Below are 18,783 nucleotides of genomic sequence, written 5' to 3' on the forward strand. Positions count from 1 at the left end.
AAGGGACCTCGCAAGATCATCGGGTCCAGCCCCCTGCACCAGGCAGGGAAGACAGCTGGGGTCAAGTGACCCCAGCAAGGTGCCTGTCTAGTCTCCTCTTGAAGATTTCCAGGGTAGGCGATTGCAACATCTCTGGAGGGAGCTTATTCCACAGTCTGGACACTAAATGTGAAGACATTTTTCCTAATTTTGGGCCAGAAACAGTCTTCCAGGAATCTGTAGCCATTACTCCTGGGTTTCCCCAAGGTTGCCCTGGTGAACACTTGCTCACCGAGCCCTGAATGTACTCCCCTGATGTAGCAGTCAGCTGCTACCATGTCCCCTCTCAGCCTTCTCTTTTTGATGGCTTAGCACAAGAACAGTGCTTGTGAAGCCCCAAAATGTTGTGCAAGAATTAACTAAATTTCCATAACAACCTCATGTGTTGGGGGGGTGGGAAGTATTATCCCCATTTTACAAAGGGGAAAAACGGAAGCAGAGAAATTATGCCATTCAAAGCTCTACTCTGTGTTCGAGCAAGGATGTAGAGAGCAAGCATACACGTGCAGAAATTCAGAGCATCTTGCCATAAGCTATGTCCACCATACTACAGTGCCTAAGTAAATTTAGAGCAGTGCTGCCCAAAGTTCAGGCTGCAGGCTGCATCTGGCCTATGGAGCCGAGTCATCCAGTCCGCGGGGCTCCCCACAGGTCCCAAAATTTGATGGTGGAGGAGTGTAATAGGGAACTAGAAGCCTCCTGTTACTTTGAAAAACAGCCCAGGCAGAGGAGCAGGGGCTGGCTGCAAGAGCGAAGGCAGCAAGCAAACACTGCTGCCTAGGCAGTGAGCTGCCCATTTCGGTAAAAGGGCCTGGGGCCGGGGCCTGAGCTGGGCAGGCAGTCTGGCCATGAAGTCTGCAGACTTCCAAACTTCCAGGCATTGCTAGGTTTAAAAGCAACACTTATTTATATGGTTCACTTTACTGACTTAATCTCAACTCAAAAGACTGACTGAATCTACAAATGAATTTACAACTTAAATCTTCTCTTTCCTATCTACTATGTTGGGATGAATTCTTTGAATCCATCAGGAATGGATCCATTGACATCAACAGCAAACCTCCCAGTGACTTCAGTGGCACAGGAAAGGCCCCTGCAAACCTACTTTAACTACGAAACTACTGGATGTATAAGAAGTCTTGCTCAACCGATATAAATTCAAATCAAATGCAGAAGCCTTTCACTACGTTACAGGTGGCCTAAGAGTACATTGGCATTATATAATAAATTATTCTCAATCAAATGATAATCATGATTATTTTGCTTCCTGAGATTACCTTAATTTTTATTGGTTTTTCTCCAGTCAGAGATGTTCTCTTGATTTACATCCATTTTGTACGGCTAGGATGGAATCAAAACTCTGGTCTAACGGTGCTTAAACAGGGTGAAGCCTATTATTTTCTATATAGGTATTGCAATATACAGTTGATGAGAAGGCAATCTATAAAATGGGGGGAATTTTATTTAATCATTTTGTGTCAAGCTTTCCCAAATGGCTAAATGGATATGGATATAACAGATATGTCAAGCTCAGTTCATTAATGTTTCTACACTGCTCTGAGAAACTTGAATGAAAAGAGCTTACTGCACTTCAAAGCAACACGATCATGTTTTTTTATTATTAGTCCAGCTTTAGGTTTTTAATCAGGTATAGGCAAAGTTCAAATAAAGATGTAATTAGAAAAAAGAAGCAAAAAAGGAAGTGGTCAATATGCCCTAAGTCTATATCGTGCACTTCTGTAAATACTTACGTACCTGTTCTTAGCAGACCCTGTACAGACATCCAGTGCACCCATACACATGCCTGACACTTGCTCCGATGCATGCTACTCAACACGTGTTGGAATAAATGTAATTAATCCAGCCTGCTGGAGTGTGCTAATTAGCACGCTCCAGCAGCCTTGGCATCATGGGTATTCAGTGTTCCTGTGCTTCAAAATGGCGGTAGTGCGCTTTAACTAAAGCTTGTTGGATGAACTTTAAAGTGCCCCCACCACGATTTTGAAGCACAGGCCATTGAACGTATGAGACACTGCGGGCGCTTCAAGTAGAGCAGCTCCCAAGATCCACTCTAATTAAAGATGCCCCCAGAATACAGTAATTTTTTTTTTTTTAAACCAGGAAATATTCGTGAAAATGTTAGGAAGACTTACTTGTTATGAAAGTCATAGATCTCCTGAATGTTGCCAAAGATTATATGTTCTTTATTAAGTATCCCAGGGGGTATCTCCTCTACTCCACTGGTCATCTCCCAAAGGTAGGTCTAGAAGGCAACAAATTACATCATGAAGAAGCAGAAACCAACAAACTGAAAGTCAATAGCTTGGAAACACCCCATGACAAATCTCTTGAGGACTTCAAGGGGCTGACACTCAGAAGATGTCGGGAAGGGGAACAAAACCGTGCCAACAGAACCAGATCTTCCCGTCTCACCGAGAGCTCCCTAATGAAGCCCACGCAATACTACAGGCAGAAATAATTGAAAGGCAAGACGAGCATGAAGCTTCAGTAGCAATGGCTTTCTCCACACATGCATCCAATCCCTTTTCTAGGTACAGGGCCTTGAAAGCTAGCATCTCTCTTCTCTCCTTGAGGTTTAATATCCTCAGTATCAAAGACAGACTCAGATAAAACCTTGAAAAGCTAGACATACTAGTTACAGCAACAAATCGACAGGAGCAATCCAGCCTTTCTTCTGCTTGCAAATTATCCAGGAACAGATTCTAATTTTTTATCAGAATCCAGGATACAAATGATTCAAAGATAGGTTTAAACAAACAAATTTTAGCATATGGATTAACTCATTCATTCTTTTCTAGTTAACGTTACCAAGTAATTAATGATGTATTTAGCATTCACAGGATGCGGCTACATATCACTGTGCTGGAGTACTTCCTTTTGGAAGTAGTAAAGCATGGCACAGTACGGGCAGTTACTATGCCATGCACGGTGAAATTTCGCCGCTACATCGTTGTTGCAGCACACTCTGCCTGGGGAGCGTACTGCTATGGCGACGTAGCTGGTGATCATGTGTAGATGCACGTGATCGCTACTTCACCATAGCACACCGTATGGCGATGTAGCATGTCGCTACATCGCCATAAGGCAACGTGTAGAAGTTATTTAGTGACAATTATGGAAGTGGCCACCTAATTTACATGGAATTGTTTCTGCTCTTGGAAAGGATGAAGGAAGCTTTTTTTAAACAGAGAAGATTTCATAAGACCTTGTGGACATTTATACAAAGATCGTTTTATAGAAGTATTTGCTTTTTTATTTTTTTTCCCCAGTGAAAAAATAGCCTATTCTATGGCTTCCCCAACTCCCACCAGAGGAATCTGATTGGCCTGGTTCCTCTAGCTCTGCCTCCTTATCTTCCTGTAGAGAAACAAGAAGGGAGGAAGAAAAACTAAGTTTAGGTTAACTCCTACCTACCGTAGCATCCTTCCAGGGATCTGTCAGTGCCCGATACCAGGGTTTTGTAGTGCAACCTTGACAGTACAAATATAAGACAGGATGCCACATCTTCACTGAATCTACTATAATCTTACCGAGCAAATAACTTACCTCTAAGCATTCATGTAAGTCCCTGACATAAGCTTTTTCTGTCTGAAGCAGTTCAGCCATAATGAATCTGGTAGATGGAAAGTATTTCAGTCAGTTTGTACATTATGCACTCTGTGGTTTTTATAATAAGAAAAGCTTTCTTCTGTTGTTGTCATAAATCAAGGCATTTCCAGTCTAACCTTTCAACCACCCCAGATTACACCTTCTATTCTATGAATAAAATATCACTTCTTTTTCTAGCCGTCTGTGGGCAATGTTACCGGTATTTCAGTTCTTCACATTTGAATAAAATCCCACTATAATATATTTCTCTAATACCAGGGTGTTTTATTTTCTATGTGTTTGTTCTTTGCCAAGTGACTCTCAGCAATTTCATGGGCATATTCCATAGGTAAAGGCTTCAAGACTGGCCCACAACACCTATATTTTCAAAAGTGCCCATAATGTTGGACATCCTTGAATGACTCGTACTAAATCTGAGTAGCACTTTGATTTCAACGTGACTGCTGATGGACTGAGGTATTGCTCAATATATGAGAGACACAATTCTGCAAGAGCCCAAGGGCACACAGGGACACATCTAAAACAGCTGCCATCCTGATGCTACCAGTTTGGAGCATCCCTGCTCAAACCCCTTTTGGTGCAGACATATAGACAAATCTATAGGTGTCTTAACCATTAGGTAGCCAAGTCACTGGGTATCCAGGAACCAAAGCTCTAGATAAAGGCAAGAAGGGTTTTCAACACCTGGTTCCTCTAAAAAAAGCAGAGCACCTTGGTGTCTCAGGGAGAAGGTGAAACGCTGCAAATTTTCAAAATTTGGGCCGACATTTAATAAAACACCAACACACATAACGTGCCAGTGTCCCCTAACTTATAAACAGTTTCTCATAAAGACCATCCAGTGTAGTTACCATTTCATAGGTATGAAGAGTATTCCCCTGTGCAAATGATTCAACCCACAATATATTAACATTTACAAGTTACAATAAATGTGCACTGTCAAATTAAAGCTTTCCCATATTTTAGGTATAACAGAGTGTCTCCCAACTTGTAAAACCTCTTAGTTCTCATGGTTTTACGCCTATCTAAACTTGAACTTAAACGAAGCGTGAAATATTGGCCTCTTAAAACCAATGGTCAAACTCTTTACCTCTGTAGGATCAAGTTTTCTTCCCACCTGAATATAAAGGATTACATTGGAATCACTGTATAACTGCACATATTCATATTATTTTTAAGTTTTCTTACCCTTCCTCATCCATGCGTGCACCTTCTGAATACAGACAGATGATAACCGATCTCTCAGCTATTATAAGCACTCTGGTCTAATTCAGCTGTCTGACCCATTCCTTCACTATCCCAGGACTGATTCAGTATAAAGAAATTCAAATGAAATCTTTTAAAAACTCTACGTGACACTTGGCCACAATTTCTAAACACATGCACCCATATCCTAATGGCCGCACAACTGGATGGACACAGACTTGAGAGCACCGTTCATGCCCACATGTAATCGTTGCAGTGTGTGTCTGTTTTTGGCACATACTCTTTCTTTCGGGCTGACTTCCTTTTTTCTTCATTAACCTCATGATTAGCATCTCGCAGCTTCACCTCCCGGTCTGAAAGACTAGCTGGAATGATGTCCAGTTCCAGGTCCTTGTTATCCTATAAACAGCAACAACCCATATTTTGAATTCAGTCTAATCCCAGTGCTGTGTAAAAGACAGCACACTCACTAGAGTAAATTGATAAGAAGGAATAAAAAGAAGACAAAAAAAAAAAAGATATCAATTAATTCAGACAGAATTAGAAAAATTAAAGTAAGAAAGAGAGAATTCAACAGCATTCTTTATTTACGTTTCTCCTGGTGGAAATTTGTAAGTATTGCATGTCTATTAATTAAAAAAGGTCTCTGCTATTACTTCTACCTAGGAACAAATGGGTAGACAAAGATCTAAACCTTTCTTACCATTGCTCTGCTTAGCTGTATAGTTTCTTACTGCACAATTAGTCCCAATCATTGCAAGTGAGGGACTGTAAAGAGGGAAGAAGGGAACCCTAGTCTTGGCCCAAGATTAAAGCAGTTGGTTTCAAAATGTTTAATCCTTTGAATTAAAGGACCAGAATTTGGTCCCAAATCAGTCAGCGGGAACCTATCCCAAAGGATGTGTAGGTAAAAGGTATGTTACAGATTCCTTACCCTGCCAGATTCAACCATCTCCTGCTACTGGTATTCTGTTCTAGAAAGTAATTAGCAGTGTTGCATAAAGCCAGGTTCCTGCAAAGGGCCATTAAAGTGTCTTGAACATCTGACTGTGGAGGATCTCTGTGCATCCTTCTCTGCTGCTTCCTGATGCAGAATGAATATCCAAAAGTGTTTTGAAAGGTTCCCCTCTCAACACACACATACCTTTTCACTTGTGTTTTGGCTAAGAAATACCAGGAGAAGCAAATGCCTCTCTGGCCAGATATCATGGCTTTTGGAGACCAGAGATGTGGATGGAGAGCAATTCGTCTTGTGGGACTTTACAGTTAAGTGCTGGTCTCAGTTCAAGACAGAAGCAGCAGTTGTGATTTATGCTCTGGTTAACATGAAACTGCTTCACTTGATGGAGCTCCTTCCCAGCATCCATATGATCTCTTTATAACTCCTGCAAACATGTATTTGAAAACTTTGTCCTGTTAATCCACTGACGTCTCACGAGATATTTTTTACTACAGACGGGGCTATTTCTGGATTACTTAAATTCTAATCTCTTCTGATAAATGAACGACATCTGTCAGCACTAACTGTACATCGTTCTTTAGCCCTCAGGACTTGAGCTTTGGGTACAGTATCATAACAGAGCATTGACTTACAGTACCTCTGTATTAATTCCAAGGGCTTTCTCCAACGAGTAGCGGTATTTTCCCATCCTCAGAGAGAAGTCTCGATAGTGTTTATCAACCGTGGTGACCCATTTCCTGATTTCAGTGGCGTGTATATGTCCTTTTTCTACAAAACTGTCAGCCAGCTGGATGAGAAGCTTCACTTTTTCCTTGGTTTGCTGCCCAAAACAGGGTCCTTGGTTACCACAGGTTTATTGTTGTTATTTTTTTGCTTTGAATCCACATAACAGCTCAAAGCAGGTTACAATCCTACACATGCCAGTAAAATAAAGACTTTATTCCATCCTATGTATAGCCAAAAGCTTTAAATTCCCACCCATCCTGCAGGAAGGGAATGCCCTTTTTACAAGCATTCAGTGACGGTCAATGGAATTCAGCTTGCAGGGTGGAAAATCGCCTGGAGACGCAAGCTCATAAACACATAAGAAAAGTATGCTACAGGTTGGATAGACCTCCCCCCTGCCTACCTCCTAAATGATAAGGTTTTTTGAACCTATAAAGTATAAACCCTGTTATTTGTCATGGGTAGGATCTCAGCCAGTGAATAAGATTTAAAATTACCCACTGCAAAGTAAACAGATTTGTTCTGAATTCATTTTTAGGCAAGAGTTTGGAACATTTTGTCATGGGCACGCTGATGTATCAGCAGGAGAGATTGGCTTGAAACGCCGAGTTCTGCTCTAGAAGGGAAATGGGACCTGAATCCAAATTTCTAGTCCTTTGCAGAGCTGCCAGCCAAAGGCTTTCATCCCAGCCCTGGAGATGCAAATCAATGATCTAGTTCTAATAATACCATTTAAAAGTGCAAGGGAACTGAACTGTCACATTCACAGCTAGATTTCAAACCTCCCAGAGTTTGATTCTACTCATTTATCCTGGCTTGGTCAGCAGTATCTGTTTTCCTGGAATATTTGATTGTTGGGGCTTTGATTCAATCCATTATATACATGGGGACCAGTCATTAAATTTAGAGCGTGATTTAAATCTAGAATCTAACTCAGAAACTCTTGCCAGAAGTCGGAGATATCTAGATCCAGGGCTTGAGTCCAGGCCTGTCTCTGATGGACATTGCTTATAAAAACAACTATCATATTTACCTGACTATAAGATGGCCCTGAATACAAGATAACCCCACAGCAGAAAAAGATTTTGGTTTTTTTGCAGTTGCTCAGTTGGTCTAATATAAGGTCTCATTTTGGAAGCAAGAGTTCTAGATTTCTGCCCCACAGAAATGAATAGATTCGTGCTAACAGAATCCTGTGTTCAACGGTGCTCACCCCGGCATTTACAAATTCATTCATCAGAAGTACTTCAGTGGGATTAACGGACCACTCCTACCAAGCAGGATGGTCACCCGGGTCAGTGTGATTGGAATCAAAGAAACAAACTGTAATTGTTATCATAGAAGGAACAGCTATGGAGTCCAAGATGACCTCAGAGATGATCCAGTGTTCGTACTTCATTTGTTATCCAACATTATTTTCTTTTACACAATTGTTTGGGGATTGAGTTGGGGTGAGCTTCCTGCAAATTATTCCTGATACAAATTATTTGTCCTCCTTTAAATCAGAGCAACAACCTCTGGCAAACAAAATAGACGGACAAGATAAAGATCCCCTTTTTGTGCTCATGTCTGGTTAAAAAAAGTGGCATGTCACAGTGCTCAAAAGAAAATTCCCTCCTGTCAAAAGCAGATTCTGTCAACAGCAGATCCTCAAATCAAAGGAATATATCTATTGCACAGTTCTGAGCCCTGAAAAGGGGAAGGCTTAAAAGGAACCAGAAACGCCGGCTCAATAAAACAGACCCCATCATTAGATGCTGTCACTGTTTACCTTGGCGGGTACTCTGAATTCCCCATATTCTTTTAGGAGTTCCTGAGTTTCTTCTGCTGAGTCCCCTGTGGAGTTGTGGGTGGAGAGGTAATACTCGCCTGTTTCTTGGATCCAGTCTAAGGCCTGCACATGTCAAAAAACAACCAAAGGGAAATAAATAAATACACTTGTATTTCAAAATCTAATCCTTTTATGAAAACCCTTCCAAACAAAGTAGGTCAGTTCCAACAGGACCCCCCTGCATGCTGCGTATGAAAGCATATTTTGAGGGTGCAAGAAGAAAAGTAATCAGCTAAAGCAGATGGCCCAGTTCAGTGGGGATGTGTGAGGTGGGGAAAGTGCGGTAAGATTACTACAGAGGAAAAGATCCTGTGGTTCAACACAGCCCGGGAGCTCCCTACCCTGAAAAACCCTTGCAGGGGTGGGGGTATGATAGGACAGGCCCTCCAGGCTGCTGAGATGCCCTCTGTGGGCACCCTAGTCCTGCCCCTACTCCAAGTCTCAGTATAACTCTCCTCTTTATGTTATCTGCTACACCTTGATGTTCATTTTATGCTGATTGGGAGGCTGCCCCCGAGTCCTGGAGTGATCTGCTTGGTGCCTAGTGGACTCACGACATCTCTGACCTCTGTGCCCTCTGTTTGCTAGCACGACCTTTCCCGTTTTCTGCAGGCAGCTTGTGCCCTAGTTGGAATTATTCATGCCCGGTGTGCATGATTCAAACTTGGTAGCTACAGCTTGTGACTCTGGTATCTCTAATCAAGGCCGCTGTCCTCCCCTATAGTCACACCCATGCCTTGCAGGTGTCACTCAATTGTCCTGCACTTCCCTGTACAGACTTCAGCCCTCTTGGTCTCAGCCTGCAGGTTATTCTAGCTATACGCCTCTCGTCTGGGCTCATTTGCTCTGATTCAGCTTCTTGGCTCCTTCCTTTTGCTTTCTCGGGGCTCAGGTTCTAACCCCCACAGTTGCAGCCTGTCCCATCTCCCTCTTTTCCACTCTCTCCCTGTCTATAGCGCCCTGCCCCTGGAAGGGCAAACCTGAAGTGCCTCTCCAGTGCCCCTGTGTAGCTTCCTAACCACCCCTACAGCCATCATCTGGTCCTTTGGTAGGTACTATCTTTACCGTTGCAAAACAAAGGACGCTGCCCATCCAGATACTCACGTGATAAAGAATAAGCTGAACTCAAAGTCATCCCCATCCTGGGCAAACTTAAAACAACAAGGAGGCTTCTCTGCCTGCATGCCAGGGCTTCCCTTATTGCCGCTCCAGGCTCCACAACTGGTAGGTTCAGGTTCTTCCCTAGCCAAAGCTAGAGAGAGCCTGCTGGCCTAAGGGAGAGCCTCTCCCCTTCTGGCCAGTCTGGCCTATCACATAGCATAAGCTCAGTGACCTCTCACTAGTCTGTTCTGTCCTGCTGGGTTTCAGGGCACTTGTACCAGGGCTGTTGGGGACTAATAAAACCCCGTCTCCTCTTCCCGTGCTGTTCATGTCTGTATTCACTTCCCCTTGAGTCACAAAGACTCTACTCCTAAAGGGCCCTCGCAGGCTCTGCCTGTCCCCCAGCCTTTTCCCAGTAACAGGGTAAGGGTCCCTTGGGTTTCCAGCTGGGGGTTTCACTAGGTTTCCAGCTGACCTGCACTGGTAGGATGGATCAGTGCAAATAGACTAGAGCCAGCAAGAGGGTTTGTATTAATAAAACTAAGTGACAGAAGAGTGGGTGTTATATCAACACTCTCACTGTTTGGATCTGTTCCCTCTCCTGACATGCAGGCTTTAACAACCTAAGGTTTGATTTCCCCTTGCCTTGGTCCTTGTTTAGTCATCTCCTCCTGTGCAGAGGTGGTGGGGAGGAGGAGCGAGAACCATGGTCGGCACTCTAGCCATGGACTTACAGGCCTGGATTCACTTCTCTATTACTCAAATAATTCCTGCCTCACCTTAGCTAATTCACAGTCTGTCCGTGCCTCAGTTCCCCACCTGTGAAACGGGAATAAATGCACTTTCCAACCTCATGGGGGGGGGGGGAGATGAGGAGAAAGACATTTAAAAAAAAATCATAATGTACACATTGCGGAGCTTAGTGTTACAGACAGACAGTAGGGGAGTGTGTAGATGAAATGGGGGCCCTAAATTGAAGCGGTGGGTTTTAAAAAACACCTCTTCAATTTAGGGCTGATTAAACCCCTGTGTAGCGCACACATCCCGCTGACTTACCTGCCTCTCTGGCGGGGAGGGGAGGGCGAGCTGCCGGCAGGCGGAGCAGTCCCTGGGCTGTGGGGGTGGGGTGGGGGGTGGTGGTGCTTCCCTCTGTGGCAGCACCAGCACCCCCCAGGTGCCACGCACCCGCAGGCACCCAGAGCCGTGGAGGGAAGCACCAGGTCCCTGCGCAGCTCAGGCAGGCAGGCTCCAGGGGGGAAAAAAAAGGATCAGGCTCGCTGCTTTTCTTGGGTGGAGCCTGCTTTCCCGGGCTGCTGCCAGGCTGCCTGCATGGGCTTCCTGCAGAGCTGCAGAGCTGCACAGAGCCCAGCGCTTCGCTCCATGCCTGTAGGGGCAGCAAGTTTTAGTTTGCTGAGCCCCAAGTCATTTAAAGTGCATTACGCCACTGAATTTCGAACAGCAGCTGGAATTAATGCGCAATACGCCGCAGAGGCATGCAAACACTGACACCATTAAAGCGGTGCAAAAGCATTTAGCCCGCTTTAAAGTGTCATGCACACGCACCTCTCATTTCATCTACACATGGCATATCTATAACACTTCTGGACTGTAACAGTCCTGTTCCCAACCCAGGCATCAGCACTTTTCACTGTCAAGATTGATCATACAAGGGCCAGACTGTGGATAACCTTGACTTTTCTGTACTCTTACTGGACTCTCTAATACCTATTTGTATCCATTTACCAACACAACTCACATCACTTTATAAATCACCGCTAAATTTGGCCCAAACCTGAAAAAACATGCAGAAGTTGCAGTAGGGACATATGTCTTTTTGTTACTTACTTTTCCCATAATACTGCACTCTTCCATACCCAAGCAGCCAAATTCTGCTGTCTTTAATTAAGCAAAACTTCCAGCTTTGAGCTTCCAACTTTGAACTAATCAAACTTTGAGCTACATTCATATAAGACTCCCTTGGACTCTGCCAGTTTCTCTGAAACCCACTTGATGATGTGCAACATCTATCACTTTATAGATCACTTCTGTGTGTACCAAGAGCCCTTCCTCCAAACACCCCAGTGTATTGCACGAGGCAGAGCGATATCTGAGATTTTAATTTGTCATTTGGCTTGTTTTTGAGCACCCGAGGAAAACAGACAGAAAATTTGCATTCATAAAAACGACCTCCAAATAGTGTTTTTTCCCCTCTCCATTTCCAGTTGCCAATTGCTAGTAACAGACTGCACATAGGGCTCAAGGGATGCAATAGGTACCCAGAATAAATGAGTGATGTGGAAACAATAGTGATATTTTTTTAAAACCAAGGAGACAGATGGTATGGGATTATTACACTACCTGCTTGGCACTGCGCTCAAAGACCACATATTGTTGGCACTGATCTAATCTCCGTTTCTTCAAGGTCCAGAAATGAAGAACCCGGTTCTCTCTCTGCAACAGCTCGCTGAGAATAGCTATAGGGCAAAACAAAAAGGCTGTGATGATGATGGACTCTGTAAGCAGAGGTGGCCATCAGCCACTAGAAACTGAGCTCATTTCTCTGCGGCTGAAGTCCTAGGAGCAGCATCCCTCAGACAATGCTTCTTAACAAAGAAACCTGGGGTTAAAAAAGGGCAGTTGAAAAAATGAAATAGAGAACAAAATGATTTTCTTCTCAAGTGAAAAGTCTTTGAAAATTAGGCAGTTTCAGTGTTACCTGGAAGTGTGCATGTGTTAGGGGAAGGGAGGGTGGCCAGAACAGATTTTGAACAGATGCTTAGACCTAGTGCCAGATAAATCAATGGACATTCCTCATTGTATCTTCAATCCATCGTCTATCTGGCTGCTTAATTCAGGAGTCTGAACGTGAAGGAGGGGAAATGTTTCCCTTTGAGTCTACACCGTTTGATGGAGTGGCTGGAGATGACCCAGCATTTAGGGCCAAGCAGAGGATACTGCATCTTTGTAGACGTGCCGGGTGTTTATGCAGCATTTAAGGTTTGATCCCAAAGAAGAATTGCTTCCGCTTCCTCTGAGGACACAACAGACTGGTGAGGTTCAGCTGTGCAGTGTGGGGAGTCTTTGAGGGGGATGTGAATCCCTGAGTACCATGGGAAGCCCTGTGCAGTGAGTTTTTGTTCATGAGATAGGGATGGGACCTGCAATCAGCCTGTCTCCCCTGATCCACTTAACTCTGCCCCACATCGAGAGAAGAAAGCCATCGATAGAAGCTTGTGCAACCTCAAGGCCACGAAGCAGCTGCATTAGTTCAGCTGCTGCCTGGTGCCCTAAGGAGACATACCTTCTCCCATAAAATTCAGCCTGAGCCAAACCGCACTCTGCAGTCTTTGTAGAAGAGGCCGATTAAACCCAGACGATCGACATGGTGTTTCTCTTGAAAATTATACACATAGAAGATTTATATAGTATCAGTGACAAATATTTGCCCAACCTTTCCACTTTAACCTTATTAAGCCACGTGTAACCACCAGCATTAAGGGTTGTTAGTGGGTATGAAACCCAAGCGCTTCGTGCCACATCTCAGGAGTTAACTGTGCCCATGGAGAGACATTACTTTTGTAATGCCTACAAACATGGGGCCAGACAGTGGGTGGAAGCCAGGGGACTGGCACTGGGAGGTAACAGGATGCCAATGAGTAGTAAGTGGGCCTACTGATGGGCTCCTCTCCCTTGGTGGGTGGATGGGAGCAGAGCTGCAGGGACAACCAACCCCCTTGCATGCTCCCTGGTTGGAAAACTCACCTCTACATGCCTTTGTGGTCACTCTGCGGTGATCCAGCTGGGGACTTGTGCATGCCTGTAGGACTACATTTTTGTAGCACTTAAAAATACATTTGTAGCACTACAAGTGCCACAGCAAGGCATGTTTGCACGTGTTCCCAGCACAGTGCTGGGCACTTTAATTAGTGAGCTTCTCTAATTAAAAGCGCCCACACATCATCTATATCCGCGTCACCACGCATCCCCACACTGAAAATATGGTGGTGGGGCGCTTTGAACGAAAGCTCATCGGACATGTTTTATTTCAAAGCACGCCACCACCATTTTCTCAGCGTGGAGACGTGTGCTGATGCTGATACACGTGCTGATACACATGCTGATTAATCGAGTCTGCTCCAATGCGCTGGATTTTCAGTGCATCAGAGCAGGCTCCCGCATGTGTGTAGGAGCCTGTAATGTCTGTCCATAGCCGGAATTAGCTAACAACAGTTCTTATCTTTTAACTTCTGTGTGGACCATCTGCTAGAAGGGATATTATACGTAGCAAATATACCATCCGCACTAATTGAAGAGAAGAGATTTGGTGCCAGATTTCAAACTGGCTGCAATGGAGCTATACTGGTTTGCAGCAGCCGAGGAACTGAAGCTTTACTTTTTTATGCACTGGGAGTTACCTTATAGGTTGCAATTTTAATAGATACCATGATTTCCAGCCCTATTCAGGAGTCTGTCATTTTCTACTATATAATAATTCTATTGTTCTTAACACTTTATTAGCAAAAATTTTCTCTCCTTACATAGGTAAAATTCCTACTTCAGCCAATGGAAATTTTGTCTGAGGGCTCATCTATAGGCAAAATTGAGCAGAATTCCATAATGGACATCTAGGTTAGCTCCCTGTGTAGATACTCTATTCCAGAATAAAACTGATTCACTGCAAAATCATTTCTCTGCTTTGGAAGTGCAATAATTCTTCCAAAAGAAAGTGGCTTTTCTTCACAAATAGAGAATTCAAACAGATAGATACTCTAGAATAGATTATTCTTCAACCAATTTCCCTGCACAGATAAGACCGGATTGAGCATTAAAGCCACGATTCAGTAAAGGAAAGTCGGAGCTGAACCTTAAATGTGCCTCTTTGAAGTCAATAAGCACCACTTGCAAGTTAATATAGTAACGTATATGTTTAAATACCAAGCTGCAGCCAGTTTAAATGGCTTTGCCCATCCTTTTTAACAGAGGCAGAAAAGAAAAGTGATAATGAAACTGATCTGACATGTTAGTGAACAATATTAAATAATACTGACTAAGATAAGATTGAAACTGAGAAAACTGATAGGGGTAGAAAGGGGAACAAAAGACCCTTTTGTTCGTTCTGAAGCATTTTCATCCTTTTACTGAATGCAACAAACCCATGCTCCTGTGTTTGTGGTACCAACACTATATAATAATGGCATCGCCATTAATCTGTCCTTTCTACAGCTTTACAAGTAAGCCAATAATAATAATAAAAAGACTTACTTCTGCAGACTCACGTTGGCATGTTTTTATCAGAACCTTGCAGGATTGCTGGGCACAGATTAGCAACCATTCGATTAAGCAGCAGGGAGGAGTGGAAATGGAGCCAAAACCCTCAAATGTATCATCTTGTTGCAAACAAAATGCTTTCAACCAAATGAAAAAGCCTAGTGAAGGACGGTTCTGTTGGATGCTGCCTGACATAGCAGTATGACTTCGAGAACAAAACACAAATTGATCTGAGTTGCATTCCAGTGACAAGCATATCCTAGTTTTGATTTCCTGCTCTTCTTGGCTGGACAGGTGTATGATGGGATCTTGCATTTGATTTGTACTTATTTGTACATATGCATGAGGATGTTTTAAAGGCAGGAAGACAACCCTTACCATCACCCTGTCTGACTTCTTGCAGAACAGAGACCATGGGATTGTTCTGTGATATTTTAACAGACAAGAGAAACTACGGAGTACCAGTGTTTGAAGGCCCCTTTCCTTCCTTCCTTTTGCACAAACAACAAGGCCTCCTTTTCAAATGTCCTACAGCGTTCCAATTAAAGATATTGATAATGGCTGCTGTTTCAGCTCTGGAGGGGGGTCAGTATACCTGGAAGTTTTACAAAGATGGTTGTTCCTTTCCCTGACATTCAGGAAGCCAAGAGAAAAACAAAAATCCTTTCTGTTATCCTTGCATCAATGCACTGACCTTTCACTTGCTGCTCAGGCCCCCTGGTATGGCTTGCTACTCCAGGCATGCTGACATTGTTTCTGTGAATGTACTTGAGGAATACTTCAGCGTTCCTTCGTGCTAATGTGCAGGCCTAAGAAAAGCAATACCCTGTTATCAGTGAACATATAAAGCAAACCAAACGGAGCCTGTGAAGGGCAAGCTCTTCACTTGTTCTGCACAAGGAAGTCCTTATGGATACAAGTACTCAGGAGAGCTTCAGCTGACGTCACGTCTAGAGTCCAGCAGCTAATGAACTATTAGCCTTGGGGATGGGACTTCCTAATCCAGGGGTTTTCAACCTTTTTTAATAGGTGTACCCCTCGTGGCTGGGGGGGAAGTGGCACACAGCCGGACACGGAGCAGCGGCAGTGGGGTGGTGGGTGGCAGCATTGGCCACCGTGTGCGAGCTCCCTCCCGCCGTGTCTGACCAGCTGGGTGGCACTTGTGTGGCCCTCAGAGGGGTGCCGCTGCCCTCACCCCTGCCAGGCCCTGCTTTTGGGAGGAGGCAGCACGGGGCGGTGGGTGGCGGTGCTCCATCCCTGCCCACCCGCACGTACCCCTGGGACCTTCCCAAGTATCCCCAGGGGTACACATACCCCCAGTTGAAAACCCCTCTCCTAATGTACTAAAACACTTAGCTACTATGCTGATTTTATATCTTGAAGCAATTTAATGATAAGGATATGCAAGGGCTGGTTAAAAAAAAATACGCTGTAAATTGAGCTAAAAACAATTAACTTCCCATGAAATGTGCTTGTCGTTGTTGGCAATGCGAGATCCATACATTTCTCTTTTTAAGACTGTCCTGTGTGAGTAGTTTTGTATCCATGTAATTGTTTTGAATGGGTGGCAGGATGCTAGCTCATTGACATCCATACCTGTTTCCCCAGCAGCTCATAAAAAGCAACACCTGGATGGCAGGTGGAAAGCTCAGGAGCCATTCACATGCTACCTAGAGGAGGTAGAAATACTTCATCTATCTCTAACTCATTAGCTACTAGGTCCAAGAGTGGAATTTAAACAGTAAAGGTTTGAAACAAAGAAATGTAAAAATGCTTTGTACTCTGTTTTTCCTTAATTTTCATAATTCTGTTTGAGAATAAACAGTCAGCACTTGAAAAGCAATCAACACGCTCCAAGTGTAACACAAACATTGCCTAATTAACCCTCACAACACATATCTAAGATAAGCGCTACCATCTCTATTACAGAGGTAGGAAACTTGTCCAAAGTTTACACTGTGAGTCAGGAGCAGAGCTCAGATTAAAAGCTCACAAATCTTACTCTAAATCTCTCTGCCTTCCAGGCCATAAATTGTCCAGAACATAAATAAACTGTTTTCCTCACCCAGAAGTTTCTGAACAATTAGAGAAGGAAGATCAGACCTTGAGAAAAGCTTCCTTCTGTTCCAGATGTTTGCTGATCAGCGGGATGACGTGGTCAATCTCAGCTGCTGGCCCCAGTTTATCCCGGCCGCCGCACCAGTCTTCGTCCCGTCTGTACTCCTGCTCCAGGCTCTCCAGGACACTGCAGACCTGAAGCACAACCCAGAATGTAGCATCTCAGTCACTCCGATCCTGATCCATTCGTCAGGATGAAGAAGATCCATTAGACCAGAAGTAACCTATTCTAGGGGCCGGCAGCCTCAGGCTGGAACAACCCCACTCCAGTCTGGTGTGGGCTGGGTAGTTTCAGTGCAATGAGGCATGCACTGACTGGGCAGCTGGGAACTGCACCCAGGCAGCTGCCGCTGCTTTTCCCCAGCCTCTCATTCCCTGGCTGCAGTATGGGTGCAGCTTCTAGCCAGTGTGAAGCTGTGCCAGGGCCAAACAGCTGGAAACAGCATGCTGCTACCACTGCTTTTCCCTCTCCCTGATCTCCAGCTGCAGCTTCCAGCTAGTGGGGAGCTGCACTGGGGAGCTGGAAGCTGTGTCTGCATTGTGGCCTCTTCTGCCCTTCTCCCCACCCCCCAGCTGCAGTGTGAGCACAGCTGGAAGCTGCCCAGCTCTGGCCCAGTTCCCCACGGGCTGGAAGCTGTGCCCCCAGTGCAGCCAGAGGGCAGGGGAAAAGCTGCAGTGATACAAGCACAGCTTCCAGCGGCCCTGCTCAAGTGCAGCTCCTTGCTGCCTAGCCCCACCATGGGCATGGCCAAAAATGTTTCACGCGCAGGCATTTGAGAACTGTGTCCACAACAGCCAAGGCACTCAGCTGCAAAGCACTTTTGGGCAGAGGGCATTATCATCAGTTCTTTGGCTAAGAGCTCTCTATAGTTTGTGGTCAGGCCTTCTGATTCATCTTGTTGTAGGGCACAGACACTATTTCCCTCCCAAGCAATAATCCCGGCGAAGCCCTGTGGGTTATCCTGGAAGAAGAGTCTGTCTGGACTCAGAAGATAACCCTGGAAATGATCCCTATTTTGCTTAAGGTGCTTAAATCCTACTGAGGTCCAGGGGCTCAGCACATGCTTCCAGTTAAACACATGCTTAAATGCTGTCCCGAAACAGGGTCTTTTACACCAAAACTAACTGGCTTCAGATGCACATTAAACTTTTTGATGCAGTTTTTGCAATAGCTGGTTGAACCTGATAATAGTTTAAGTTGGTGGAGGCCTCTAGCAGAGCTGCAGGTGTGCCAGGGCAAAGGTGCTAATGCAGGTGTGGTTTATTTCAGTACCTTTTCAGGGAAATGAGCTCACTAAACCAATACAGGACGTAAACCATGTGCAAAGCAGCCTTTCATGAAGACAGTGTTTTTAAGTCTGTGAAAGGGCTTTTCCTGGTAGGTGTTGACAGTGACTGACTGGAAGTCTAAGGGCATGTCACACCACTTCCCTGGGGTTTCTGAGAAGCACAGCTCTGCTCCATGCATGCCAAACCCAAAAATGAGGTCGTGCAACCAGGCTGAGGGTTATTTCTGAGTTCTTGAATGCTCTGTGATGTTTTGGAGAATTAATACTGAAGCAACTAATCAAAAGTGCGGGGCAGCATTACATTCATGCCTTTCACAATAGGACTGCTCCTTTATATGTAAATGACTTTCCTCTTTGTTAACACGAAGAGACCCATTCGTGTAAAGTCTGCTGTAAATACAGTCAAGAGGAGACTGCATTTACTGGAAATCCTGGGTGGCCCCACAATATAATGTTTCTGTGGAAGGAAGACAGAGAAAAAGTTTGAACATTTCTTATAACCCTACAACCCCCCACCGCCTTGTCTGTCTTCCAAATCCAGCTCCCTGCAGGACTCTCCACTCTACTTCTGGGAGAATCAAAGCCTCAGTATGTTATTCAAGCCATCCTCTTCC

General features: G+C 44.5%; 1 protein-coding gene across 6 annotated transcripts in view; it reads right to left on the reverse strand.

Annotated features, from left to right (window-relative positions):
* The window catches only part of KALRN (kalirin RhoGEF kinase), a 759,663-nt gene that overhangs the window by 217,492 nt on the left and 523,388 nt on the right, over positions 1-18,783 (reverse strand). For all 6 annotated transcript variants that reach the window (XM_059727473.1, XM_059727469.1, XM_059727471.1 and 3 more), the window contains exons 18-25: positions 16,866-17,015; positions 15,457-15,571; positions 11,853-11,968; positions 8,334-8,456; positions 6,474-6,656; positions 5,156-5,274; positions 3,607-3,673; positions 2,193-2,302 (exon numbers count right to left, since the gene is read on the reverse strand). In XM_059727473.1, the coding sequence (XP_059583456.1) occupies positions 2,193-2,302; positions 3,607-3,673; positions 5,156-5,274; positions 6,474-6,656; positions 8,334-8,456; positions 11,853-11,968; positions 15,457-15,571; positions 16,866-17,015 (983 nt within the window). The remainder of the gene's footprint in view (positions 1-2,192; positions 2,303-3,606; positions 3,674-5,155; positions 5,275-6,473; positions 6,657-8,333; positions 8,457-11,852; positions 11,969-15,456; positions 15,572-16,865; positions 17,016-18,783) is intronic.

This window comes from Alligator mississippiensis, chromosome 4, assembly GCF_030867095.1.
Source record: "Alligator mississippiensis isolate rAllMis1 chromosome 4, rAllMis1, whole genome shotgun sequence".
Lineage (NCBI taxonomy): Eukaryota > Metazoa > Chordata > Crocodylia > Alligatoridae > Alligator > Alligator mississippiensis.